A 27,478-nucleotide genomic window follows, 5' to 3' on the forward strand; every position below is an offset into this window, starting at 1 on the left:
GTCCCAGATCGTCGAATCGTCCAGATGTCGACGCTGCAGCCTCCCAGTCAGCAATGGATATTAACTCCTGTGCCGATCGTCTGCCTCCAACAAGCAACGGCAGTATTAGTCTGCGCATCGGAAAGTGACTTATGAGATGCAGACTGCCCGCGAACCGACTACCAAGAGCGCACGAAGTTTCCATCTCCACCATATATTACACCGTATACAGTATGCCATAATGGATTTCCATGTGGGGGGAGGTCATGGCACTGGGTAACACGCTTGTCAGATCTCGCGGCGACAACGGCGCAAGCTGTACGACCCGGTTGGGGCTAAGTCCAACAGCACGCGTTCATCACAACTCGCAATTCTCACAAATCTGATATATTCGAGGATTGTCAAGCCTTCAAAGATGCTCTTCCCATTCGGCCGAGGTCCAGAATAGCGTCAGTGATAGCCTTGGAACTCGGACGACTAACCTAAGATGGCCGACCATACATGCCATTATATTAACAGTAACACCGGGCGATCTAGCTCCTATACTTTCTAGTCCCTGGACTCTGGCAGCTTTCAACCCCTTTCATATTGAACAAAGAATAGGCACCGGGGAAATAGGTTTCGTTCTACGACAGCACTAATCGCTACGGGAACTGCGATAGCATGTGATCGTCGAATCAGAGCCACGACTCTACTCCCTTTTTCACACGGAGATTCCCATTCTTCCTACGCCATAGTAAGGAGCTGGCTTCCTGAACCATCCAGAGCCCTCGGAGCATAGTAATCTTGAATCAGGACATTGGCATTCCGACGGCATGGCGCCAGCTGAGTCGGAGCTTCTTCTGTCTCCCGGACGCAAAAAGTGCACAGACAGCATGGACCTAGGCAGGCTTCACAGTAGTCTCGATCTAACGGTCTCTCCAAACGTGACTGGGCCAATTAGACTTTTGTGACTTGTGAGAAACGTTTTCCGTCAAGATCTTACCGAATCAAACGTTACACAGATACTGATTAGGTTGAGTTCCGGCGCCAGACCCAGTCCATCACATCCTACGTATCTCGTAGCCGCCGGGGGTCCCCGAGTGTGATCGATGCAGCACTTCTCATGTTGGACGTGCGGGTAGTGGGTGAAACCTAGGATAGAGACTCAGGCAATCGATCGTTTGCAAGCTAGGAGACTCGGCAGCCGCACCGTCCAGACTTAGGTGCACTTAACCTTCGATGACTGAGCAAAGCTTTACCCCACTGCGGCGATGCTGCCCGTGTGCCAAGGACCCGTGCCATAAGCCATCTGACAGGTCCAGCTAAACACCTATGAATTGACATGGTTTGATGTGATGAACTCGGGGTGCGGTTGCAGCAGTCCCAACAGGGCCGCGATAATATCTGATTTCTGACTCTGCTAGCACATTACCGCCCAGGTCCCGTCCAAAGAATAGCACTTCTCTCCCCATGAGGTGTTATGACTTTTGAGTATATTTTCCCTCAACAACATACGCGTATTCAACTGAGCCGTCCGCCTAGTCGCGGGCGAGGGTTTGGTCTAATGGTGAGAGACATGGAAAGGAAGTTTGACCTTTTCAGCCCATTCCTTCCAGAGACCCGCGGAAGCAGGAAAGTCGATTTGAAATGATATATGCCATCTTGAAATCTGGGTCTGGGTAAATTACTCCAACTGATACTAGACTATCAGTGAAAGGTTGGAAGTAGCTGTGACGGCGCGAGAGACTCTGCCAAAGTCCATGACTCGACTGAATCTGAATCCAAGCGTCATATGCCTTAGGATTCATCTAGTCCTCTCTTCCGAACTAGACTTCAGGACCCGACGTCAGAATCTTCGAAGAAAGAAGAGTCGCCTGGAGATCATAATGTCACCAGCAGCAGCCCGTCAAACTTCAGATGTGTGGGAAGTGGCGCCAAACAAGGCCCGGTTCCATGATCGCTCAACGGTGAGCAGATAATTGTCCGCACAGATAAGGCAAGAGCAACAGCGCTTCGACAGATATGGCGAAAGCCTAGAATGTGATCATACCCCGTAATTGTCCTGCGATGATCAGCCTACCTTAAGAGGAGATGATGCAACGGCGGAATCCACTGTTAGCTTTACAAAGCTCGACGCTCGAGAACATCTAGAAGCCAATTTCCTCCGGCCAAAGTCTCTAGACTAACGAGCTCCGAGTGTCCGAGTGTCCGAACGAACCATGACGACGCTACAAATCAGACCTGAAATGGTGATGGAGGAGACACCAACAGTTCCCGGGCAACAAATGCTCTTGAGTCTACGCGAATCTCAGACGCACAGTGCATCCCTGCTCCTGGAACAACTCAAATGGTTCTGCTTCCGAATGCCCTATCTCCATTTGTTCGTTTGTCGACGCTGGCGGTAATTCACCGCACCTAGGTAATAGCTCCGAGTCCACTTCGTCTACCCCTCTAGGCTAAACAACGGTGGCAATGGAAGGATCGCAGAACGAAGATCGTTCACCATCTGGGGCGAGGGATCGAGCTACTGTGGCGTAGCGCGAAGGGAGACATTATCCCGGATCCGAGACCTCCTGGACCTGAAGCCTAGACAATGAGGTTGCCGGATGAATCAACCACCATATGTGGGACCTCCCTCCAGTAAAGTCTCCGGCGCCTTGCCCTCAACGGGAAATTTGACAGCTGCACTTCTCAAAAACAAGAAACGGGACACGCAGAATAATGGGAACGGGTCGGACTCTGAATCCACTGGAGTAAGAAGGATCTGGCAATCTGCTGCAGGCGGACAGATCGAGAACTGCACGACCATACAGTCCAACTCTGTATGACCAAAGTGCGTACATCCACTGACCTGTCCCTGCAGTGAGAACAATAATGAGGACACTTATCACACAGTAGGCACAGCCGGCACATGCTATCTAATGCTTTTGGAAATGTGGATTGTTTGCTGTGCATGGGGTCAGTACACTTCCCATACAGAGCGGACGCGGTGTATAGCGTATACTAATCATAGTCACACCACCCCTCTTTTCCCTTCAAACTTTCAAGTGAGTTTCAAAATCTTTCGGCTTTTCCCCTTTCCTTTAGCTGGGGTTTGTCCCCGACCTCAGGCTTTGAGCGAACTGAAGAATGGTGGATATCCTGAGCGATATACGGTTCACCTTCCTACTTGGAAAGAGTCAAAGGCTCCGCTTGCACGGAGACGGGCAGAACAGCGTCTGCCTCTGTCAAATGATCATCTCCATGAGTCCAACCCCCGAAATTAGCCCCCTGAGGGCTGAACGGAAGATATCCAGCTACTGTATCCACGTGAAGTGGGCTCCTCTTATCGGTTGTCTCCCGGACCAAGATTTGGCGTGACCGGAGAACCTTGACCGATTTGACGAATCTGACTCAGGCTCAACGCCAAGTTGCCAACAGACGCCGTTATGGAGCTAGTACTGAGCTAGTCGTTCCTGCTGCGCCGTTGACAGGTCGACACGCCGACATCGTGCAGGCATGATTCCAGTACGATCGAAGGGGCGCATCAACTAATCACTGCGCTCGATAGCCTCGATCAGACCTGCGCCATCTTTCAAGCCGGTACGCCGTACGACTACTTTATTATACTTTGTAAATTATTGACTACCTGCACAAGTTGATGCGATTCATCTGGCAGTCAAAACTGAGAAGTCCGTGCCATCTCATCTGGGACGGGACGGGAAGTTGTATGATAACTCCACCAGACACCTTCTTGCAGCTCCCTCCAAGGGGTCAAGTTGAGAAAAGCAATGAACATCACCAACTGCGTGCCTCCTAGTCAGAATGGCAATTTGCAACTAGCAGAGAAAATCGACCACGATCGCCTGGAATGGGGCTTCGTTTTTTCCCCTTTCCATTTAAGGGATCGTACTCGTTGGCGTCTCAACGGTCATCCCGCAGAAAACCGCCAGAACACCCAATCCCTTTTCGAGTTCCCGGACCGTTGAGCGCAATCCACTTTGACCTATCATCAATGGACCCCGACTGTGGCTCGAGGATCCGATCCACTTGCGCGTGGTTAGAATTTGAAGGAGGGGAGGGAGAGAACCAGGTGGCGTAGCCTCGCAGGATTAATTCCCGCCGTCAGTGCCGCTTGAACCGTGAGTGGAGGACAAGGTAAGCAGCAGCCGATGCCGAATTTCCTTTTTACCGGCCTGAAGAAATCTTACATGAAAAAGCCAGATTTGTTCAATAACGCTAGGAAGCAATATGGGAGGGACGAAGGGGAAAAAAAAAAATAAACACTGCGACTTGCGCCGGTGTCTGGGTGTTTCACCGCTACATGTCATCCAACCCGGGTGGCTGGGAAGGAATCATAGTGCCATCGTTGAGCCCCGTTCTGGGAGCATTACTGCTATGACCCTACTAGTGGTACTACGGCGTCCTTGACCGGCTAGGACGGTGTCCAGCCCGATACCAGGAGTCAGGACGCAAATGGTGGGGACATGGGGTGGCTTTTACTCTTTCTGGAACAGAGAGAAAGCTCCCTCTCCACGTCAGATGGAGCCATGCCTCTCATCATAACGTCGACGGAGAATAACGGTCAATGATCAGCCTATCCCGCCGCACATCCGCAGTGGTCCGCTGGCCGCCCCTGCTCAACGAGCAACCTCAACGGCGACTATTCGGCCAGATTGCGGATCTCGGCCATCCATTCCCCGTACCTTGGCTTCGCGACAAGAGTGAAAGGAAAATGTACCATAAGATGGGCTACAGTGAGAAATCATTTGTTAACCCTTGTTGCTGACCTGCTCTAGGAGTCAGAGTCGTCGGAGATGCTAACAGAACGGGTATAGGGTTTGGTTTTTCAGGAGAAGCAAGATACTACTTGGAGTTGCTCAGCCTCCGTCATCCATTGTTTAAACTAGATTGTGTGCGTCGCGACGGGGTATTTCCCGCTCGATGGATTCTTCATCATACCACGAATATGGAGCGCAGGAACTACGGTAGTTCTCCTGGATTTCATATCCCGAAAATTACGGGGCACCGTGCGTCGCGTCTCAATGGGTCAGCCGATAAACTCACCCCTATACAGCAGTGGCTATGGACTGTTGTATGTACGCGTACGTATCTGATTTAGTGCATACACATCCCTGCAGGGTCTTTTGCGAACTGACCTGCCTTCCCAAGGCTAACGACGAAATCAGAATTTGGCACCGAAGTCACGCCAGCTTATGTGAGAGATCATGGATGATGCTACATTGTACGGAGCATCGTACGGTTACAATACAGGTAGTCTGTTATACGCCTCCGCCAAAGTGTCAGCCAAAGTACACCAAAGGCTGAAACTCTTCGTGCACCATGTAAACTACTGGCCGCTGCAGTCGTAAATACGAGAGCGATGGGGTCCCGATCGCTGATAATGCCCACGTGGAAATCGAACGCAACGTTCGCGAACTCCAGCAATTAGCCATAAAGCCTTCCCACCGATTCAGCAGAATGACCTCCAACAGGCAGCATCACTCTTCAGAGTATACTGGGCCAGAGAGTGCAGGAGACACGTCCACCTCAGGCTGGAAACGGTGACGAAATGCTACTGACCAGCAAGAATTCAATAGTAGCTACAGGGGTTCCATACCTACAGCGTCAACAAGTCACAACGGCTCCGTCCCTGAACTCCGGCTCCATAGCGGCAGGACGAGGAATCCGGATGCCGGATGGAAGATAAGGTAAGGCGCTCCGAGGCCTAAATCTGTCTTCTAAGGCGCCGTTGTCTCACCTTTCACTTTTTCCGGAACATTAAGCACACGTGGCGATGTACAAAGCACACAGAGTGGTCCAAGCGGGGAACAAAAAGTGTTCGGTGTTCCAGGAACAGAGGAATTTGGAAGGAGCCAGCCCAGAGTGAGCTCGAATCGAAAACTTACTCTACAAGCCAGTCTGCCGGCCACCAGTGAGGCGGATACAGAGGTTGTGGGCGCTGGGGACGGAGTAGAGCGAGTTGATCGACTGACTCGTGTGCCGTGTCCCCCATCTGCTAATTAAGAAACTGCCATCTAGCCATCTATAGGGAGAGTACTGCAACTAGATAAATAAGAGTGGGCTCGTAAGTTTGAACACGAATAACAGACGAAGCTAATAATAAACTCAAGATGAGCAGAAGATTCCAATCGATCTCGAGTCGATCGGGTTAGGGGTGGGTGATTTCGATCTTCGGTGCAAGCGCCGGAATGGGACTCCGTAATAAGTAATTAACCAAGGTATATGGCCTGGAATTCAATATATTATTAAGTACGGAGTCGTCCAGAGTCCAATTTAATCTCATTCCGCTCCCGTGGAACTGTCCCGTGTGGAGTCAATAATATTAGACACAGTGATATAGCACTCCGTCTACTGTCCAGGCCTGGCACCTGCTCCATGCTACCCAAAAGACTGACAGACAGTCATCTTGAACTATCGGCCGAAGAACAACATTGAGCGGCCCATACCAGGCAAGACCGGCGTTTGCTCCAATTCTTGCATATGGATCGTATGGTGTAATGCTCCTCTGATTAATCTGGTGCTCAGATGAGGTCCCGCTGTCTCCGGCCTTCGGTAACCCTTGAGTCAGTCGTGTAGACTCAGGCAATGGCACTATACCGCCTCGTCTTATTTCTGTGTGGATTGGTATGGTTTTTTTTTGCTCTTTGACTAGGACCGGGCCTGACCTCCTTTTCGAGTCTTTGGTAGACTTGGAACGATAGGGGGATTCTGGTTTACGAATCCAAACGTTCATATCAGCTCCTCGTCCAGTTACTGAGACGACTGCCAGGAAGGTGTAGAGATCGAGGACAGTTTGTTTGCTGCACGGGTATTGCTGGCATAAATGAACCATCTTATTTCACATATATGGTCAGTCGAGCCCTCGAAACTGAGAGGTATACTTAGCTATCACCCGCAGATTGCCTCTCTTACGTATTATCTGTTGGACAATTATAGTAGCGTCTCCATAGAATTCGCAAGAGCCGTAGGCATTACTTTCATTAGTAAAAGTTTCAGTGACTTCGTCATCCAGGTCTTTCAGTAAATGCTTGTTTGCGACTTCTCAGCAAATGCCACTTGCTGCAGCCATGCCAGACTAAGGTTAAGCTCTTTGGGACAATGGCAATGGGTACGCATGTATTCTCACAAGTTGTGTGGTAGCCTAGCAAGAATGGTCTTATGCCTTCGGCAGTGGTCAGGTCGAGAACTTTGTAGGCGTTCAATGCCATCGGGGGATTTTCCCTGTCTCCTTTTGTAACTTCAGACAACATAATGAGATAGGCGGTTTGACGTTGGTACAATGGTGTCTATCGGTAGGAGACACTAGAAGCGTAGGCGTATGGGCACCTGGATCCCGATGTTTGTGTCACCGCATGTATTCTTGCTTGGTGGCGCTGGATTTGCATGTAATGTCTGCTCAATATCGGACTACCAGAGACCCTTGACGCGATTGTCTTGCATTCCACGAAGATGACTCGCTGATAGGTATACGAGATCTCGCCCTCAATATGGCAGCCCGGGTTTGCCGGCCTGACTCTTCCCCATTTGTCTCTGCAGGGATGGATATTCACAGCGTACAGTGGCAAAAAGCCTATGATGTTTGGCTATAATAGCCAGCCGGCTTCACACGACACAAGCGGGCTGGTCAAAATACTAGTATCCAGTGTGCAGTACGCATGCTCGTCTCCTAGAACGTAACACCATCTTGTCATAGCATATCCCAAAGTTATTATCTAAGGCCAGTCATTTATATCGCACTGGGCATCAATGTATGGAGAGTTCAGATCTGGGGCTCACAAGGCTAGTCAGAAGCAAATCAATCACTCTGCAATAGCTCAAGCTGATATGGGATAGTCACGGTCACACGGCACTCTCGGTGCAATCGGAATTGGCATCCTGTAGCTCCCAAAGTGCTCGAGCGTGTGTCACTGACTTCGACTCTCGTCAGACCCCAGACGAATGCATTACTTGCATCGACGCTCGTACGAACCATCTCCGTCGTGAGTTGAGTGAACTGTACGACGTCTCCAGACAAGCCGATAGCGCGTAGTGGTAGCACATCGCTGAACAACTTTTCTTTCTATTTTTGTTTGTCCACCCTTGAAACTCAGCAATATCTAGACCGCAAGGTCTAGACAGACGTGTATGGCTATCGCTGATGTTCTCTGAACCTTTGCGGCCAGAAAATGGGATAGAGAGGGAGCTGGGTCGAGGAGACAACGCCGGAGTAGTACGTGCTTTTCGTGCGTGTTAACGGGAATCTGCAGTATATACGGGTGTACACTTCACAGGTACAAGGAAACAACTGCCAGCCTGCACAGTCTGGCCCTGGCATACCTCTTGTTGACGTATCTACCATCCAGGAGCTATTGATATGCAAGAATATTTCAGCCAAAAGTACCAGTCAGTACCTCTTCAAAGCATTGCTTCAGAAAAGCAAGACAACACAGGCTTACAGTTATATTCAGGTTCAGCATTCCTCTAGGGCCCCCTTCGACAAAAATGGGCTGGTCACTCGCCTCCCTGTCAACCACGCCCGACGTGCCCATACCAACGACCCTCTCCCACAATCTGAGAGACTCTGAAATCAACCGCATAATCGCCGTAATAAAAGGCTTCATCTCCTCCCTGAATGCCAAGAACACCTCGGAGTTCGAGAAATACTGCGTCCGCGCAGGAGGAATGTCTCTCAGGCCTCCAGCGCCCACAATGCCTCGCTTCTGCACAATCGGCGCCTTTGTGGAGTACACCGCCAAACTGGACCATGATATCAACGAGCGAATTTTGGATGCCGAAGTCAAAGTGAATGAGGAGGGGAATCTGGCAGCTGTATGGGCGCCTTTTCGGGCGAAGGTGAATGGTGTTGTGAACCACGTCGGTGTGGAACTATTCATCCTGCATAAGCTTAACGGGGGGTGGAAGGTTACTGCGCTGGCGGATTCGTGCAGAAGGCCGACGGAGGAGGAGAAAATCTTACTGCTCTGATAACATGATGAATTGGGTCTGTTCGACTGCTGCGATGACGTGAGGTTGGAAAGGAAGGAAAGAAGGGAGAAGGACGTGAGACGGTGACCCGATACGGGCTTATCAACATCTTATGATCACACTATGTACTTAGATGAAGCACGGGCAGGGTATATACGTAGAGTACCCATGTCTATGTCCAAATATATACGTTTAGACCGTCCGGCCTTTGAGCATTTCCCATCCAACGCTCCCGTCTGCCCCTTCCTTGACACTCATCTCTTCCACAGCTTTCACGAGATCGTAGCATATCTCCTCTGAGACTACGCTATCCTGTTTGTAGGCAGGGTGTTGTGCGACAAACTCGCGAATCCACTTCGCACCGGTCCAGAGAGTACCGTTCGCCCGTTTCCGGATCAAGTCGAGGTATCTCGCCAACGAACAACGAGTCTCAACGTCCACGTTGACACTGTTCAGATACGACTCCACAAGGGGAATCAAGCCGGGGAATGATCCATCCGCAGAGCCGTTGATGATGTCAGAAATAGTCATCAGCTCAAATTCATATTCGACAGGGCCGAGCGGCGGAGAGGGAGGCGGAGTGTTGTTTGCTGAAGAGGTATTGCTGTCACCTGACGAATTGTGGTGCCTGCGAACTGACGGAGAGAAAGGATCTTTCCTGAAATAGAACTTTCGGTCTAGCACTGCATTCCGCGCATGTGCTGTTTCCATATTCTCTGCTGTGCGTTGAATAGGAATGTAGAAATTGAGGTCGAAACTCAAGATGGCCCGAGTGACAAGCACAATGAAGATGGAGAATGCGGCGTTTTCAAAATCAGTCATCTGGATTTCCATGGACCGGAACTCAACCCGCCAGCCAATGTCGTCCTTCTCTGGTGGTGGTGGCTTGAACCGCATGTGCTGCCAGTTTGTCGACTGCAGATTCTCAAAGTGATCGGCTTTGTTCAAATCCAGCTCTTCAAGGTCCTCCGAGAAGATGACAATTGGGTCGCGGATGAATAAATGCGCAAAGTGTGTCGCTAGTAGCTCGTCCATGCCATCATCCATGAGACGCTTTTTGATATCTTCATCCACGATCAAATCAGGGTCTAGGTATTCTTTCCGTAGTCTAGGGTCCTGTGCGATATATGTCGAGTTGGAGGCATATCTTGATTTAGGGATTCTCCACCGGTCATTTTTCAACGGCTATGGCTGGTTAGCTGGGCTACATAAAAATCAGGCTGTATAACTTACAACTTCGCCAAGCTCTTCTCTTGTCCTGTCATCTACAGCTTTGCTGATCTGGTTCCATCGAACATCGGTATCCACGAGGAATCCCTTGTAGATTGGTGTAGCAGCCGTGAGGGCTAAGAGAATCGGCCCCAACGGGCTTAGCTGGTCGTATAGCTTCCTCCCTTCCGGAACGTTTTTAGCCTGGAACGTTATCTGGAGGCAGCAACTGCCCATGCCAAACGCCATTGCGTCCATGTAGACATGACCATCTTTTGCAGCTCCATTTCGCACATCGTCATCTTCAGGCCAATTATGAAGATCATAGTTTACCGTTGGGTCCTTAAACGGCTCAGGAGTATTTTTGTCTTTAAACACTGGCACATTCAACTCAACTTTCCGGCCCCTCCTTGCTCTAATATTTGCCGCCAGTGTTGGAAACCTGATGTGAGGGTTCGCAATCTCGTCTGGAACAAATTGAGACCGCAGAGCTGGCCCAGATGGAGGGTAATAAGGCTGAATGTAATCATCCTTCGTGCCCAGTCTGGGGAAAGTAGTAAGAGTAATCGGTGACTCGTTGGGCGCCATATGCGCTTTTGCTACCTCCCTCCTAGCACAGCGTCAGCTCACGTCATAGATCTTTTTGCACTTCCACGGAAAAACTGACCTCCATCTCATATTAGACTCCACCTTGAGAAGGTCTTTGAAGCCGATTCCCCACGGTACACCGGGCGTAGCCTCCAGCATGAAGCGCCCAAACTCCGGATGGAAATGGGGCGGTTCCTCACCCTCGCTGTAAATCGTCAGAGATGTCTAAGTAACACCATCTGGGCAACCAACTGTTCTTTGTTTTGAGAATATGTGCACGATCCTTCTTTCCAAAGCTCTTCGTCACGGGCTAACGATTTCAAAATATCTGCCTGCGCAAGCGACAGGCGAGCCTTCTTGGCTGCATCATCCAGAGCGACGACGAGATATTCAACCTAGTAAGACGTTCTTAGATTAGTCTAATGTTCCAAACTCACGGCAACGAAGAGAGCACAAACCTCGTCACCCCAAAGGAGCGCATCGCGTTCTTTCCCTTTAGCTCTATGCCAGTTCGCGAGTAGTTGCTGCCCTATGTCAACCAAATCCAAATCCGCGTGTTTCCCTGGCGATCGGAATGCCAACCTCAATTCCCCATTTGCGAACCTGGTCTGCTCGCTTCTTCGCCTCCGGCCACTCGAGTGCCGTCCCTAGTGCTCTGGAAAGGCGTCAAAGTCAGAAACTCGCACCAAATTCCGGAAGTAAATTTCTGAACGTACAGCAGACCCATTATATCATGCCCGGATGTCCTGCGAGAGTAGCAATTTACCTAAAAAGCCAGAGGATCGCGAATGGTAAAAGAAACCGATTGCCCCGCAGGTACGAGGGGAACACCCCAGAGCGTATAACACTTCCTCAACGTGGGACAACCGACAAGAGAGGTAAAATAGATGTCGACCAAACAATCTCAGCAGGACGCAAAAGACGCAAACCAGGCGGAGTGATAAATAATGGTGAGGGGCATGGAGGGGAATGGCGCTGACAAAAACCTATCGACAATTGTACGCGCTTGGAGATTCTCGCCTGTTCCTTGGAGCAAAAGACAGGTCGCTATTGGTTCAGAGAGGATGGCTTGCAGAGCGGACCCCGGCCCTGTTGCAGCGGGGCTTGTATTATTTCATCAGACAGCGCTGATAACGCCGTTGGCGCCGAGTGGGATATTAGTAAGCTGGATTGCTTAGCAGCCAACCATCTGGCGGTTTGGTACAAAAGCCGCTCAGTAAACACGAGCCTCAAAGAAACAAAGGGTCTTCTAGCGTACGAGTACGACCTATATCTGCTTACACTACGAGTGTAGCATTATCATATAAGTAGACACCGTCGGCTTTGATATCCAGGTACATAATACCTAGTACCTCTGAGCTATTACCAAATTAGGAACCAAGACAAACAGTGCAAACCAGCTATATCAGGTCTCTAAACTGACCATCACGATTTCAACCTCTACCAGATAATCATGAGTTTCTGATTAATCTTCTCTCAATTTGAAGAACGCTATCTATTTATTTATTTTTTTTTTATACTATGGGACAATAGCGCAATCCGACGCAACCAACGCCCCTCCGCTCCGCTCCTCCCTCCAAGCTCATTCATACCGTCACCAAAAGCCTAATTTCTCGCAGAGTCATAGATCTTTTGAAGATGGCTCAGCCCCCGAAATTCCGTATTCTCTCCCCAGAATCTGCTCTACGACGCGCCCGGCCAGACCCGTCCTCTACGCCCTCACAATCCCAAGCTCCCTTCCAATCGCCCACAACGTCACATTCGCCCCCTACCACAACCACAGCGACAAGCAGCAGCACGCCAAAATCTACTCCCAACCCCCGATCCTCATTCTCTCCCTTTTCCCGCCTCAGAAACTACTATTCAACCCTTCCGCGCCCCTTCCGTCTTGCCTTCCGTACTATAGGCGCAGTCGCGCCCATCGTCCCCATCGGCCTATACTTCTCCGAATACGTTGGCCAACTCCTCCTGGTCAACGGACCTTCCATGACACCATACTTAAATGAAGACTACGATATTATGCACACAAAGAAGGATATTGTTCTAGTCAAAATGTGGCCTGGTCTTTCGGCGTTCCGCTGGGGTCAGAGGAAGATGCGCATTGAGCGGGGAATGCTCGTTTTGTTTCCGTATGTGCCCTGTCTCACCTCACATACTCTATCTAGAATTATGGCTGAACGGTTCTGATGCTAATTGTGTGATATCGTAGGTCACCCGGGAATCCAGACAACGTCGCCATAAAACGTGTCATCGGACTCCCCGGGGACAGAATCACAACACGCGAGCCCTGCGCAAAGCCCTCGCAGATTGTCCCCTTCAACCACGTCTGGGTGGAAGGCGACAACCCCAAGAAGTCGCTCGACAGCAACACATACGGACCGGTCAGTATATCATTGATCTCGGGGCGCGTGATGGCGGTTGTTTGGCCAAGGTTCCGGTGGTTAAATTGGGAGGAGTGGGAGAGTGGAGATGTGGACGGCGGACGGTTTGGGGAAGGGTACCTGGCAGAGGTGAGGGAGAGGGTTGAGAAAGGGGCTGTAGAGCTTCAGAAGCCGTTCTTGATCTGATTATGTAGACTACGAGTATCCATATTATGTAGTGTTGAGAAGGGCTTTTCTATCCCGTGAAGAGGGTAATTATACTGTATAATTAGTGAGTATTGTACGTGTTTAGCATTTCTGCAGACCAGATCCTCATGATATCAAAATATGTACACTTTAGATGAATGAAAAGCTAAGACGAGGTCAACCTGACATCTTCAGCCTTCCCCTCCTGTAAGCGATTAATCTCAGATGCAATACACAACACCCACCGATCCTTCTCCACTCGACTCCTCGCCTTGAATACAATTGTTCTACCATGCACCCCCAGCTTCGACACCTGCTTCAGTGTCTGTCGTGTCTTCACCCTCCCACCGCCATGTCCATCGCCACTCTCTCCGCCCTCCACCTCGCGCTCTCTTGCCCGGAAAAGCCCCTTCCGGAGGGGCTGCCAAATCACAAATGTGATTGCCGTGTCCTCATCGCTACTTGTGTACATATCCGAGGAAAGATACACTCGTGGCAAGGCCCCATGACCCGGATGATTACTGTCGAACGTCTGGTTAGAATAAAGCAGGTCATTCTCTGCGATGAGGCCAGAGTAGATGTAGCAGTTTTCGAGGTCGATGGTGGACTCAAGCGTAGAGTGGACATGGGGCACTTCGGCGCCGTTGTACTTGCGGAGGGAGCTGTGGTACACAAGGAGCTTTCCGGCCGTGAGGATGACATGGAACCGCTTAAAGGTTGCATGGCGTCGGGGTTTCTTATACAGCAGGCCAGACATCTCCATGGAAAGGTTAGGGCTAGTCTATGGTAAGGGTTCATTGCGTTTGTTGTAAGGACGTACCTTTATTGGCCGGCAGCCAATTAAGGAGCACATATTATGCAGGAGAGGAGAGGCTTCTGCCTTCCTGACCTCCCACTTCTTCGCGTACTGCCCTATCACCGACTCTAGCTCTTCGTCCATACCCAGAAGTTCGAGGTTTCGCTGCCGAGTGTTCTTGAGCTCGGCAGCATCTGCGACAATTCTTGCCTTCCAATATTGAACCAAGGCGTCTAATCTCTGCATCCACTCATCCCTTGTTGCGCTATTATATGCCTGGAAGCGCACAACTAGACCATTGTCAAGGAGCATTTCAAATCCGGCGTTGTCAGTAGACTGCTCGCCAACATTACCGGCTTGCAACTGCGATGGGTCATTTGGCTGCGTAATCCCACGATCGCATGTCTCCCGGGTATTTGAAGCAGATGAGAAATCATCCGGAATAGAGCGTACCTCTTGCACCAGACACAGGTTGATGAATCCGTCGGCATTGCTGAGATTGTGGATGTCCCTTTGAAACTGAGCATATGCTTCCTCATCGCGACGCTTCTGATGTTCGGTATTTCCAATGGACAACCAGGATATTTGCCCGTCCTGCAAAGGAAAAGGATCTATCTCGTACGAGAGAGGGGCCTTGTCCAATATTTCCTGAGTAGATGGTATACCGGAGTCCAGAGCGCTTAGCCATGGTGGTGTAGGAGGAAGGGCCTGTGATGGCTTGCAGAAAAACAGGTAATGATCTTGACTGAAAAAGTAAAGACGTTTGGAAAACATCCTGTTCATCCGCTGGTGAGCTCCTGTCTGAGAGGTAAGTCGAATCAAGAAACCTTCTACTGGAGCGGGCTCTTCCTTCTTCTTTGCTCCATATCCAACGGAAGTGTCATAGTGCTGTTTCGGTCGTAGCTCAAGTTCGTGTGTTCCCTGCATTCCGACTGAGCCATACATGTCTTTCTCATTAACTCCATATATCCATTCTAGTCGATCATATCGTTTCCAAGCCAGTCCGAGCTTTTCCGTACTCGTCCATCTCTTCATAACCGCTGACCACTCTGGGCGATCCTCCAGCATCGTCAAGCAGCCTTGTATTATCGAGTCATATGCAGAAGTTTGCTTGACAATCTCCTCAGGCCCTTCATGTCCGGAACTGTTGGCAAATCCTACCTGTTTGAACGGGTTGTTAAATACTAAAGAGACAGCGAGATCCGGTACTGTTATCCCAAGCGAGGAGGCTCGGCGCCTACCCATAGTGTATGCGATGAATGTATACCACTCTACCGCACGAGCAGTTGATTTAGGGCGCAGAATATAGATCGTCGTTCCACGCTTGGACCTTTTCCAGACCGCAATTGTCTTATCCAGAGCCGAGTAGAGGTTTACTTTAACCGTCTTCCGGCCAAGCGCAATTTCGTGATAAGGAGAAGCTCTCCCTTGCTCCTGTATTTTGGGTATCACTCGCGTTTTGTACATTTGCAATGTATAAGGGGCTTCCTTGTCGGATGCTGACCGGCAAACTACTAGAAATTCTCTCCAGTTATCCTGTACTCGCGTCTCCATCCGAAGGCTATCGAATTCACTGTAATCTTCGGGTAACTCATCCTGTGCCGTTTCCTCGACGCGGATTAGCATCTTTTCTGCTTTGATAACTTCGCCTACTTCAACCCTGTGCCGAGAAAACCAGTCGGGAACTCTGCCCTGCGTCCTGGAAATCTTGGACGCAATCCGTCGTCGCCTGGCATGTAGGTTATCATTGACGGTCAACGGATTGGCAATGTGAGGAGCCCGAGACGTTCTGTCCTGTCGCCAGTCGTTTGACCCGTCGTCCCCTTCTGAAACTCCACGTTGAGGCTCATGTCGCTGCAGGCTTGCGGGTGGGACGCTGTGCTGTTCGCTTTTGTCCTTGTTTCGCGGTACCGACAATAATGGCTCCATCGAGCCGGACTCGCTGGGTGTGGCTGGCAGAGATGGCTGAGTATTATTCAGATGGCTATGAATGCTTCGCCCGCGCACGCTATGCGGAACGGCTAGCAGTCTCGAATTCTGGAATTGTGCATGTCTTGCAGATTGGACTGGGGTTATAGTAGAGAGACTCGCATTCCCTTCTCTTGCTGTGAAATATGCAGACCTCGAGTCGGTTTTTGTCCCAGGTGTGTCGCCGCCGCGGGGGTCCACCGAAGGCGGCGGTTCATCATTATCCTCATATTCGTGGGTCAAAACCCTTAGATCTTGTGTCAACCGCGGGGTTTCCTGACCGCTATCCTGTTCTATTTCCGTCTCTGACTCATTCTCTTCCGGTTCAATCGATGGGGGGTCAGATGCCGATTGCCCTGTTTCCTGAGCGTAATCCGACTCTGCAGAAAAAGTAACGGCTCTGGACCTATAGTCTCTGGAACTCAATCGTTTTCTGTACCATGACTTGCGATGGCTTTGTAGCCAGTTTTTGGGAATAGGGCCAATAAAGAATCGTCGACTCGTTATATGGACATGGGTTGCGGAAGCGTGACGCTATTAGGTTGTCAACGGTACTTGACAGGTCTTCCTAGGCTGATAGAATATCATACCAGCTTCTCGAGTGTATAGGAGTCTTGTTCGAGGCCCGGATGACCGTCACCAGAGTTCTGACAGCCATGCTCCATGTCATCGACATTCTTGGTGCAAAGCACCAGGCATTCCCATTCGACGAACGTGATCGAGAAGAGAGATAATATTAGCCCACTTTCAGATATTCCAAGTAGATTGATTAAAAATATATCACCCAAACAACCGATTCATGATGAGATGCTGGTAGTGCCAAAAGGTTCTTTCGATGCGAAGAGCACAGTAGCTTCAGACTGAAACATTAACTTGAAGCTATGACGTCGTTGTATGTCGGTGGGAGATCCTGTTTGCGCTGTTTGCGTATGCTAGTGTGTTTGCGTTGTTTGCGCGGCGGCCCCGCCATGCTTCATGGTTGCGTGGCCTACTAGTGGCGGTGAAGCTGTTGATGAATGACACCAAACAGCTCATACCCCTTACTTTTCTCCTATACACAATTTGATTCTTTCAAGCGCTGCAGTTTATAGAACGATTCATCATGCCTGCTGAAATTCCCGCCGGTGGCACCTGGTTCGATACCCTCAAGAGGTCATTCGATGATGTTCCTGTTGATGCTGCCAACGACAATGCCATTGCTACCTCGGAGTTCCTCGAAGCTGCAGAGTCTCTAACCACGCTTTTCGGTATGCCAAAGCTTACTCGTGGAGCGGAACAGTGCTAATCTTTTATCTGCAATAGACGTCCTTGGTTCTGCCGCATTCTCCCCCGTTAAGAGCGACTTGACAGGCAACATCAAGGTCCGCTTATCCCCGCGATCAGGTGTCGCTCCGTCTAACGTACGTGCAGAAAGTTAGAGACAGGCAGCTGGCTGCCCCCGGCGAATCAGAGACCCTCCAATCCCTCGTTCTCAATGAATTGAAGACAAAGAAGCATGTTGCCACAGAAGGCCTGGTTTGGCTCGTTAGGTTAGTGCCGCCCGAAGTTTAACGGGAGGAAAGTTGGGTCGGGAAAGTAATCCTATACTAAACCTTCATCTCCTTTCCTAGGGGTCTTGAATTCACCGCCAAGGCTCTCCGCCACAATCTCGACAACGGCACAGAGCTGTCTGACTCTTTCCGTGACGCGTATGGCAAAACCCTCAAGCAACATCATTCTTTCATGATCAAGCCCATTTTCTCCGCGGCCATGTCGGCGACTCCTTACCGAAAGGACTTCTACGCGAAGCTTGGCAGCGACGAGGGGAAAGTCAAGGCTGCCCTTGAGCGTGAAGTGGCGGCTCTAGAGAAGAGGGTTGAGATTTTGAAGTCCTTCCAGGAGCGCAAGGAGGCGAAGTGGTAGTGATTGATTCATGAAGCTCCCTTGTCGTGTCGAGATTGTTTCTAGATTTGTATATAAGCTTTGGGACATCTCACTTACAATAGTCCAACTCAACCAAACAGCAGGTATTCGTGATGAAATATCGATGTACTAACCATATATCACCTGCCCTTTGCTATTATCCACGAAACACGCTCGGCCCAGCGTTTCTTTGCACGGAACAGCGCAAATTGTTGGTTGCTGTCTCCTGAGCATTCTCGGGGTCCTTTTGCCACATCTGCAGTCCCAAGGTGCACTCTTGGGTTCCAGACCAACGTTTACTTGCAACGTTAGACCCCCTCCACTATAATTGTTGGTCCATATGTTGGAGATGAATGGACACGGGAAGGGGCGGCATATCGCGGTATGTCTGTATTATGCTATACTTAGAAGTTTACCCAAATAAATAGTGAGAGTCTGAGACGGCTGTTAAGCCATCCTGGAGTAAGGGGTGTTGGAAGATTGCGAGATCGTGTATGTGAAACAGCCATGTCAAATGTTACCTCGGTGCAGGACCCGGGTTTGTATTAGTCTCTACGTACATTATGTAAATAGAGCACTAGTGTTTAGATGCTCCCTACTACTATCGCTTAGTACTATGTGCTGCTACTGTTGTATCCAACCATATCAGACCTATACCGCATTCGGCTGATCCTCCAGCTTAACTTTTACCGAATTTGTCCTAGACCTGAAGTTTAAATATCCTGGCACTTCGCTAAGGCTCGCTTGTGTGGTCGGACTACCGCCGCGGGCTTCCCGGACCTCGGGAGCCTAGGACCCCGCTCTGACTTCAAGGGTCGGCTTGACAAACGCCCAAAGAAATCAAGCAGCCGCCACGCGGCCGCCCAGGCACGCTGACAGCGCTGACGCCAAGAGTCCGATTTGTCAGGTGGGCAGTTTATATGATAAACCTGGTATTCGGGCTCCTGCAGAACTCGAATCTCAGTCATTTTTCTTCATGACTCCCACAACTTCTCCCACATACTCCTGACGCGACCGGCACAACGGGGCTACTCGCATAATCAGGGTGGACTGTGGACTCAAGATGCTGATCGAAATTCAAGATTCCAAGTCCCGTTGTTCACGGTTCGTCGGTTGTCTCCACTACGAGGACTTGACGGCTCAGGGCTGAAACAGCACCACTTTCCGCCGATCATAGCCGCCGATTTCATCTCGATTCCCGCCGAATCTCGTCTTGGGTCGCAACCGAGACTGGAACTTGATCTCGCTTTTTGATCGCATCCTGCGAAGGCGTATTATGTCCTAGGATACCTTAACGGGACACAACGTGACAACAGAAGCCCAGTCCTGCTTATAAGCCCGGCCGTGGCGAACCGAATCCTAGCAACACTTGGATGAAGACGAGGGGCACTAGAACGTGGACGGCAATTCAAACTCTACTGGAACACGCCTAGCCTTGTCTACTGCCCAATCCGCGACTGGCTTGGAATGGATCTTTAAGACACCAGAGCCGCCAACGAATTTCATTGAAGCTCGCCTGCTAACGTTAGGTTACCGGTGTTTCAGGCTGACATAAGCCGCATCTGGAAGTCATCCTCTTTAACATCATGCCCTTACCGAACTTCTGAACCGTGAGCATGGCAAGTGGAGTACGCTTACCAGGGCAGCGGTTTGCTTTTGACCGTCTGAGTTTCATTCCACAGGAATGCGCCTCTGCTGATCGAAGAAGAGGGGAATATATTCTTGTATGGGGCATCCTGCCGAAAGTCAAAACGGCTTGCAAAACAAGCCCTGAAGCCCGAATGCTTGTGTTTAAAGGGCTCATGCGATGCCTCAAATCAACAGTCTGAGTGATGATGATGATGATGTTGTAGATGCCAACCAACGGTGTCGTTACTCTGCGCACGGATGTGCTTTTGTAGTCTGCTGCCCTCCACTCACCCGTCGACAGTTTGTCTAGACAGGACTGGTGACTGTCACTGCACTGGTGGCACGGTGTGGCATGGGGATTTGCCTCCACCCAAGCCAAGCCGAACTGCACACTAATCCTTCTACCCTATCTAATCAGCGAGGAACTTGTCTCCGCGCTTCTATTGTCAGCCTTCGCCTGCATTATCCATTTTCTGCAGCATTAATTTCACCATGCCGTTGTGTAATCGGGGTTCCAGGCCCACCTCGCCTCTTTGAAGTAAATTTGTGGTACACTCCCACCTTTATTAAGTTTTTTTGGAGCAAACGCTCTGACCTAGCAGTGGCGGCCCTGGTGGGTGTTTTTCCCTACTCAGACCAGTCCGGCTGCTGCCAGGGCCTGCCATCTATGACGGCTATAGTAAGTGCTCCGTACCATCGGCCCCAGTACCACGTACTTTGTACTACCACCTCCACGAGAGCCCTCGGGAGGCTCGGACCCATGTGCTAACTAGGCAAAAGGGTAGCTCAAATACTATTCCAGACTTCGTTTAGTCGTCATCTTGAAATTCCTGCCAGAGTTTCTGCCAAATCATGAACACCGGCTAGTCCGGTTAGCAATGGACTATGGCATTTGTATGCAGGTCTCCGTGTCCCAGAACCGAGAGAGTCAGGGCTGAAGTCGTACGTGAGCGACAAGAATCCCCACCAGCGCAGTGGCACCCCCGGCCCGGCCTTTCACTCGCTCGATCCATTGCAAAATGGCCTGGTCGATCGTATTCCATTTTTATTGCCGTTTGGTCTGGTCGATCGTCGACTGAAAATGTCACAGTGGTAAACGAATCCTTTTCTTCTCCTGCTCCCTTCTCGTTGTCGTCCTTGTCCTCAGCAGTTTCTGTCGAGCAACTGGTCTCTTGAGCGAGAAAACTCTGGAGTACGCTTGACTCCCATTCTGCTAGAATTTTGAAGAAGGCAATGCTATCAGTTGTCGACGGCGCGGCTATCTCCCGATAGTCGTTCTCCAGACAATCGCTCAAGATGTTCCCACTCGAGGGCCGCAGTCTCTCCATCTTTGTTGTGACCTTGGTTTTTCTATTACTCTCATTCATCTCTGTCGCTCTACGATGTTTCGTCCGGCTGAGATTAGTAAGAGCCTTTGGCTGGGATGACTCCCTGATGGTTCTGGCAATGGTATGCGGCTCCCCCAGCCCTCTCAATCCACGGGCAATGGCCGGGCGTGCAGCTAATACAGCCCTAGGCGTTGAATATCCTGTTCGCATTGTGCGGAATGATCGGTGCTCGCTGGGGCTTGGGTCACAGAATGGTAGATTTCGCTCGCTCGCCTGATCCTGAACGTGAGCTCGAGACTGCTCTTTTTGTATGTGTCTACCTGCTATGGTTACCCGGTCTGGCCAACAGACGCACTTGCTGACGCCTCGAACAGTGGTGGTGGCTCGGCCAAACAAGCTATGTGATCACATGCGTGGTTGCCAAAATATCCATCGCTTTGGCACTTCTCCGCCTTACAGTGACTAAAGTCCACAAATATATCCTATGGGGCGTTATCGCGGTTTCTGTCATCGTCGGTGTCGTATTCTGGTTCATGCTTATGCTACAGTGTAAGCCTGTGGATTATTTCTGGCATCGGCTCACTACCACCGGAACTTGTATAAACACCGATCATATCCTCAATATCGCATATGTGTACAGTGTGACTGCGACCATCTGCGATTTCATTTTGGGACTTCTGCCGATTGCGCTGGTTTGGAAATTGCACATGCATCAGACAACAAAAGCCGCGCTTGCTGGTATCCTGAGCATGGGCTGCGTGTAAGTGCCTCGATATTCCACGACTCCACCTCCAGCTCGTCTAACTCTCTGCATATAGTGCCAGTGCCGCTGTCATAGTCCGCATTCCCTACCTTCATTACTACAAAGACGAGGACTTCTTATGTGAGTCACTGCATGGTTGATTGACCGGGTGACGTACATATACTAATATATACCAAACTATAGACGCAACAACTCAAATCTCCATCTGGTCGAATGTCGAGGCTGGTCTGGGAATAACTGCAGGCAGTCTGGTTACGCTCCGTCCTCTTTTGCGCTGGTTCCGTGGCGATTCAAGTTATACGAATTCAAAAAGTAGGACGTGGTACGGGGGCCCTGGAAGCATGCCTTTGTCTAGCATGAACGGAGCGCGTCACCCTCGAAACGATCCACAGTCAGGCAACAATTACTGGCGTCCTGATATTGAACCTCAAGGCAACCATGGAGTTGTTACGACTGTACATGGAAGCCCGAGCAGCAGTCAGGAGAACCTTAACCCCAAGCAAAATTCGCTTTCAGGGGTCAATGTACAAAAATCATTCCTAGTGACGACAACTAACGAGTCCTAGATTAGAATTTATAATGGAGCGGAATGATATTTTCACAACTTAGAAATTCGGAATCAATCCGGTAGACCTGGGCCGCTTAGGTAGAATTAAGAAGTCCTGTGGTGGAATTTGGATACCTTTTGGGGGCCGAGTCAGTAGTCTTCTGGAATTCAATAAATGAATATCCTCCCAAGGTTCTTGCCTGCTTTGAGGCTCTGGGATGAAAACGAAGGTTTGGGCTCTAAGGCTTGACAGCCTGGCGAAACAAAATTCCGTAATCTTGGCGGCACGTGGCGCTGACCAATCAACGGCGGCAGCAGCTCCGCCCAGGCGGCGAACCTCCTCCATCAAATTTATGCAGTGAGGTGGCTTCTTCGTCGATTCCCATCTTGTCGCGCGGATTGCGGGTTTTTGAGGGCTTGGAGACTAATGAACATCTTCTCGTCATTTTTCCGTCGTTTTTTCTTTCTCGTTTGAAATTGATCCCCGTCAGGCCCAGCGCGCTGGCCGTTCGATTTCCATTATGTGAGTATCTGCCAGCTACAGTGCCGCGTCGTTTCACTAACAGAGTCCAAATCTAGGGCGAGACTCGTGAATGATCCTCAGATTAAATATTCCTCGCTGCATAATCCCATATCTACGCAGCTTCACACCTACGTGTGGCCGTTCTTGATCATCTGGCCCACCTTCTTCGCTTTCTACCTCTCGCCCGAACGTTACGACACGTATATCCAAGGACAGGAATGGACTTTTGTGTATTCTGGAACAATCATCACGCTTCAGTCGCTTCTTTGGTTGATGACAAAATGGAATATCAACATCCGAACGCTGTTTACGACAACCAAGGCTCGGTCCCCTGATTCTGCCCAGCTTATCAAGGTCATACCGGAAGCCAACTCCGGCTCCGCCGAGATCTGTCGCTTGCAGCGGGATACGCTCGGAGGAGTTACTACAATCTCATTCCTGTTTCAGAAACGGCGCTTCATCTTCTATCCTGAACGTAAATGCTTTGCACCTTTGTCGTACGTTCTGGATGCGGAACCTAAGCCCGCTCTCAAGACTTTCCAGGACTGTGAAGGATTGACAACGAAGGCTGAAATCGAACGCGTACAGCATCATTATGGAGATAATACGTTTGATATCCCCGTACCTGGGTTTATTGAATTGTGGCAAGAGCATGCAGTAGCGCCCTTCTTCGTTTTCCAGATTTTCTGTGTTGGATTGTGGATGTTGGATGAGTACTGGTACTACTCCCTTTTTACCCTCTTCATGCTTGTCATGTTTGAGAGCACAGTTGTCTGGCAGCGACAGAGAACTCTGAACGAGTTCCGCGGCATGAACATTAAACCTTATGACGTTTGGGTCTATCGTGAGCGCAAGTGGCAGGAAATCACCAGTGACAAATTGCTCCCTGGTGACTTGATGTCGGTTAACCGTACCAAGGAAGACGGGGGTGTTGCCTGCGATATTCTTCTCATTGAGGGCAGTGTCATTGTGAACGAAGCCATGCTCTCTGGAGAAAGTACACCACTTCTTAAAGAATCGGTTCAGCTTAGGCCTGGCGATGATCTGATTGAGCCCGACGGACTGGATAAAAATGCGTTCGTTCACGGTGGTACCAAGGTTCTGCAGATCACTCATCCGAATACCACAAACGGCGATGAATCGCAGCAGAAAACTTCGAAGGTCGGTGCTCCTCCTGACAATGGAGCTGTTGGTGTTGTCGTGAAGACCGGCTTCGAAACTAGCCAAGGTAGCCTTGTTCGTACTATGATTTACTCTACGGAGCGTGTCTCTGCAAACAACGCAGAAGCTTTACTTTTCATTCTTTTCCTGCTTATTTTCGCCCTTGCTGCTTCTTGGTATGTCTGGCAAGAAGGTGTTTCCAAGGACCGCAAGCGATCGAAACTGCTTCTGGACTGTGTTCTTATCATCACAAGCGTTGTCCCCCCTGAACTTCCCATGGAGCTGAGTCTCGCCGTCAACACCAGTTTGGCTGCGCTGAGCAAGTTCGCCATCTTCTGCACCGAACCTTTCCGGATTCCGTTTGCGGGCCGCGTTGATGTCGCATGTTTTGATAAGACCGGGACTCTGACGGGCGAAGACTTAGTCGTCGATGGCGTTGCAGGTCTGGCTCTCGGACAGCCTGGCGCAAAGGTCGAAAAGGATGGTGCACATACAGAACTCAGCAAGGGCAGCAGTATTCCAGTTGATACTACACTTGTTCTTGCCAGCGCTCATGCTCTGGTCAAACTGGATGAAGGCGAAGTAGTCGGCGACCCGATGGAAAAGGCAACCCTTCAATGGCTTGGCTGGACTTTGGGCAAGAATGATGTACTCACAAGCAAAAGTGGATTGGCGACGGGTGCTGCTCGCTCTCCTGAGTCAGTTCAGGTTAAGAGACGTTTCCAGTTCTCTTCTGCGTTAAAGCGACAGAGCACAATCGCAACGGTTGTCATTCAAGACCGTAAGACATCCAAGAAGGTTAAGTCTACGTTCGTTGGAGTCAAGGGTGCACCAGAGACAATTGAGACTATGCTTGTCAACACTCCACCGAACTACGAGGAGACTTTCAAGTACTTCACTCGTAACGGTGCCCGTGTGCTTGCCCTTGCCTATAAATACCTTTCTTCCGAGGCTGAACTTTCCCAAGGACGGATCAACAACTACACTAGGGAAGAGATTGAGTCCGAGCTCATTTTCGCCGGTTTCCTCGTTCTGCAATGCCCCTTGAAGGACGACGCTATAAAGGCAGTGCGCATGCTCAACGAGAGCAGCCACCGAGTTGTCATGATTACTGGAGACAATCCCCTCACTGCCGTTCACGTTGCCCGGCAGGTCGAAATTGTGGACCGTGAAGTTCTTATTCTTGACGCTCCTGAACATGACACTTCGGGCACTAAAGTGGTTTGGCGAAGCATTGATGACAAGATCAACATTGATGTCGATCCTACGAAGCCCTTGGATAAAGAGATTCTAAAAACTAAGGACATTTGTATTACTGGTCACGCTCTTGCGAAGTTCAAGGATCAGAAGGCTCTGCCAGATCTTTTGCGCCATACCTGGGTTTACGCTCGTGTCTCCCCGAAGCAGAAGGAGGATATCCTCCTTGGACTCAAGGATGCCGGATACACAACCTTGATGTGCGGCGATGGCACCAACGATGTTGGTGCCCTTAAGCAAGCTCACGTCGGTGTCGCCCTATTGAACGGCTCACCGGAGGATCTGACCAGGATTGCTGAACATTATCGCACGACCAAGATGAAGGAGATTTATGAGAAACAGGTGAATATGATGCAACGATTCAACCAACCTCCGCCACCAGTCCCTGCACAGATTGCTCATCTCTACCCACCCGGCCCCGGCAATCCTCACTACCAAAAAGCTATGGAGAGAGAGGCAGCCAAGCGTGGCGCCAAAGATGCTGCGAACCAGCCTGAAGCTATCCCCACGATTACATCGCCCGGTGCACAAGCGCTACAACAATCCAATTTGACCCCTCAACAACAACGCCAGCAGCAAGCTCAACAGGCAGCTGCCGGATTCGCCGACAAGCTTACCTCGACCATGATGGAGCAGGAGCTCGACGACAATGAGCCTCCCACTATCAAACTCGGAGACGCCTCCGTTGCTGCTCCATTTACCAGTAAACTGGCGAATGTCATTGCCATCCCCAATATCCTTCGCCAAGGCCGCTGCACCCTCGTTGCGACAATTCAAATGTATAAGATTCTGGCTTTGAACTGTCTGATCAGCGCCTACAGTCTAAGTGTTATCTATCTTGATGGTATTAAGTTCGGTGACGGTCAAGTCACTATCAGTGGTATGCTGATGAGTGTCTGCTTCCTCTCAATTTCCCGTGCCAAGGTAATATTCTCCTAGCTATCCTTTGTGGGTTATTCTAATGAATTTTGCAGTCTGTTGAGGGTCTGTCCAAGGAACGCCCACAGCCAAACATTTTCAACGTCTACATCATTGGCTCTGTTCTTGGACAATTTGCTATCCATATCGCGACTTTGATCTACCTGTCCAACTATGTGTACAGCATTGAACCGTATGTCCATGTTTCCTGATGTAGTGCGCCAGCGCGCAGGCTGACTAAAAAATTGCAGACGGGACACTGATGTCGACCTGGAGGGCGAGTTTGAACCATCACTCCTCAACAGTGCTATCTACCTTCTTCAGCTCATCCAGCAAATTTCCACATTCTCCATCAACTATCAGGGTCGTCCGTTCAGAGAATCCATTCGCGAGAACAAAGCCATGTACTGGGGATTGGTTGCCGCATCCGGTGTTGCATTCTCTTGCGCAACTGAATTTGTTCCGGAGCTAAATGAGAAACTCCGTCTCGTCCCCTTCAGCAACGAGTTCAAGGTCACTTTGACAGTCTTGATGGCTCTTGACTATGCTGGTTGTTGGGTGATTGAGAACGTGCTCAAAAGACTCTTCAGCGACTTCCGCCCCAAGGATATCGCTGTGCGCCGCCCAGACCAGCTCCAGCGAGAAGCTGAACGCAAGAACAAGGAGGCTCTAGAAAAGGCCTCGACAAACGGGCAGCCAAGGGTTGCTTAGTATTCTTCTCGAGAGTTTGCTTCGGAATAGGGGTAGAGATTAGATATTTTAATTTGGAATTTGCTCTTGTACGAGTTTGGATATTATAATTGGCCGTCGATTTTAGATATATACGAATGGTGATCAATTTTTATAGAGTTCATGGATCCCGCATCCACTTTTGCTGCGCTGCTGCTGCTTTACACTCTGACCTCAAAACACAGCACAAATCATGAAGCAGGACAAGCGAATCGACAGCCAGTGGTCAACAGACAAGCTTGCCATTCGCCATTTCCCAGCGACTGACGAAAGCTCCCGCCCACTTGCGCAGAAACTTGCAGAGAAACTGACACTGGCCAGGACGGCGGTTCCTGAGCGAATCTCGCAAGAGAAATCAAATCTAACTGGCGATGAAGGAAGCCACGTTGTAGGACGCTAAGCCGGGGTTCTGCGAGTGTGGGCCAATTGTTTGGCGGGTTGGGGAGGTGCTTCCCACTGCTAAACCTGAGACAGGACGAGTCCGGGGTTGGATTGGTGGAGGAGAGCGGCTGTTTCTTGTACTGCTGCAGGTGATATTAACGGTGGGTATGGCTCCAGCAGCGTCAGTTGGTTTTGGAATGAAACTCATTTGTATTCCAGAGGGATAGCATCGGTGAGTCTGGAGACACTAAATAATTTATTATTTGGCCAGAGTTATCGAGTAC

The 27,478-nt window shown here is 50.2% G+C and overlaps 7 protein-coding genes across 7 annotated transcripts, besides 1 other annotated feature; 5 read left to right on the forward strand and 2 right to left on the reverse strand.

Moving 5' to 3' along the window:
- Positions 1-27,478: part of a sequence feature (contig 1.51 915..1114266(-1)) that runs on past both edges of the window.
- On the forward strand, positions 8,446-8,928 carry ANIA_03151 (uncharacterized protein; the record flags this gene model as incomplete). The annotated part of the gene is made up of 1 exon (XM_655663.1): positions 8,446-8,928. One exon carries the CDS (start codon positions 8,446-8,448, stop codon positions 8,926-8,928), a length of 483 nt encoding a protein of 160 aa, XP_660755.1.
- On the reverse strand, positions 9,121-11,539 carry ANIA_03150 (glutamate--cysteine ligase; the record flags this gene model as incomplete). Its single annotated transcript, XM_050612536.1, has 7 exons — positions 11,442-11,539; positions 11,308-11,380; positions 11,184-11,249; positions 10,978-11,120; positions 10,805-10,930; positions 10,162-10,747; positions 9,121-10,044 (listed from the first exon to the last, which is right to left on the reverse strand). The coding sequence occupies exons 1-7, from the start codon at positions 11,450-11,452 to the stop codon at positions 9,121-9,123; spliced, it is 1,929 nt and encodes a 642-aa protein (XP_050468447.1). The 5' UTR covers positions 11,453-11,539.
- Positions 12,364-13,292, forward strand: ANIA_03149 (putative mitochondrial inner membrane protease subunit Imp2; the record flags this gene model as incomplete). Its single annotated transcript, XM_655661.1, has 2 exons — positions 12,364-12,854; positions 12,935-13,292. The coding sequence occupies 2 exons, from the start codon at positions 12,364-12,366 to the stop codon at positions 13,290-13,292; spliced, it is 849 nt and encodes a 282-aa protein (XP_660753.1).
- On the reverse strand, positions 13,459-16,891 carry ANIA_03148 (sporulation-specific 71 family protein; the record flags this gene model as incomplete). Its single annotated transcript, XM_655660.2, has 3 exons — positions 16,647-16,891; positions 14,113-16,590; positions 13,459-14,073 (listed from the first exon to the last, which is right to left on the reverse strand). The coding sequence occupies exons 1-3, from the start codon at positions 16,719-16,721 to the stop codon at positions 13,459-13,461; spliced, it is 3,168 nt and encodes a 1,055-aa protein (XP_660752.1). The 5' UTR covers positions 16,722-16,891.
- ANIA_03147 (GLTP domain-containing protein) lies at positions 17,090-18,076 on the forward strand. Its single transcript, XM_050612537.1, has 4 exons — positions 17,090-17,303; positions 17,359-17,417; positions 17,467-17,585; positions 17,667-18,076. The coding sequence occupies exons 1-4, from the start codon at positions 17,159-17,161 to the stop codon at positions 17,956-17,958; spliced, it is 615 nt and encodes a 204-aa protein (XP_050468448.1). The 5' UTR covers positions 17,090-17,158; the 3' UTR covers positions 17,959-18,076.
- On the forward strand, positions 20,884-22,266 carry ANIA_10357 (ion-transporting P-type ATPase SPF1; the record flags this gene model as incomplete). Its single annotated transcript, XM_655658.2, has 5 exons — positions 20,884-21,036; positions 21,104-21,223; positions 21,290-21,675; positions 21,734-21,798; positions 21,862-22,266. 5 exons carry the CDS (start codon positions 20,884-20,886, stop codon positions 22,242-22,244), a joined length of 1,107 nt encoding a protein of 368 aa, XP_660750.2. The 3' UTR covers positions 22,245-22,266.
- Positions 23,022-26,844, forward strand: ANIA_10367 (ion-transporting P-type ATPase SPF1; the record flags this gene model as incomplete). Its single annotated transcript, XM_050612538.1, has 3 exons — positions 23,022-26,090; positions 26,141-26,277; positions 26,336-26,844. The coding sequence occupies 3 exons, from the start codon at positions 23,022-23,024 to the stop codon at positions 26,793-26,795; spliced, it is 3,666 nt and encodes a 1,221-aa protein (XP_050468449.1). The 3' UTR covers positions 26,796-26,844.

This window comes from Aspergillus nidulans, chromosome VI (genome assembly GCF_000011425.1).
Source record: "Aspergillus nidulans FGSC A4 chromosome VI".
Lineage (NCBI taxonomy): Eukaryota > Fungi > Ascomycota > Eurotiomycetes > Eurotiales > Aspergillaceae > Aspergillus > Aspergillus nidulans.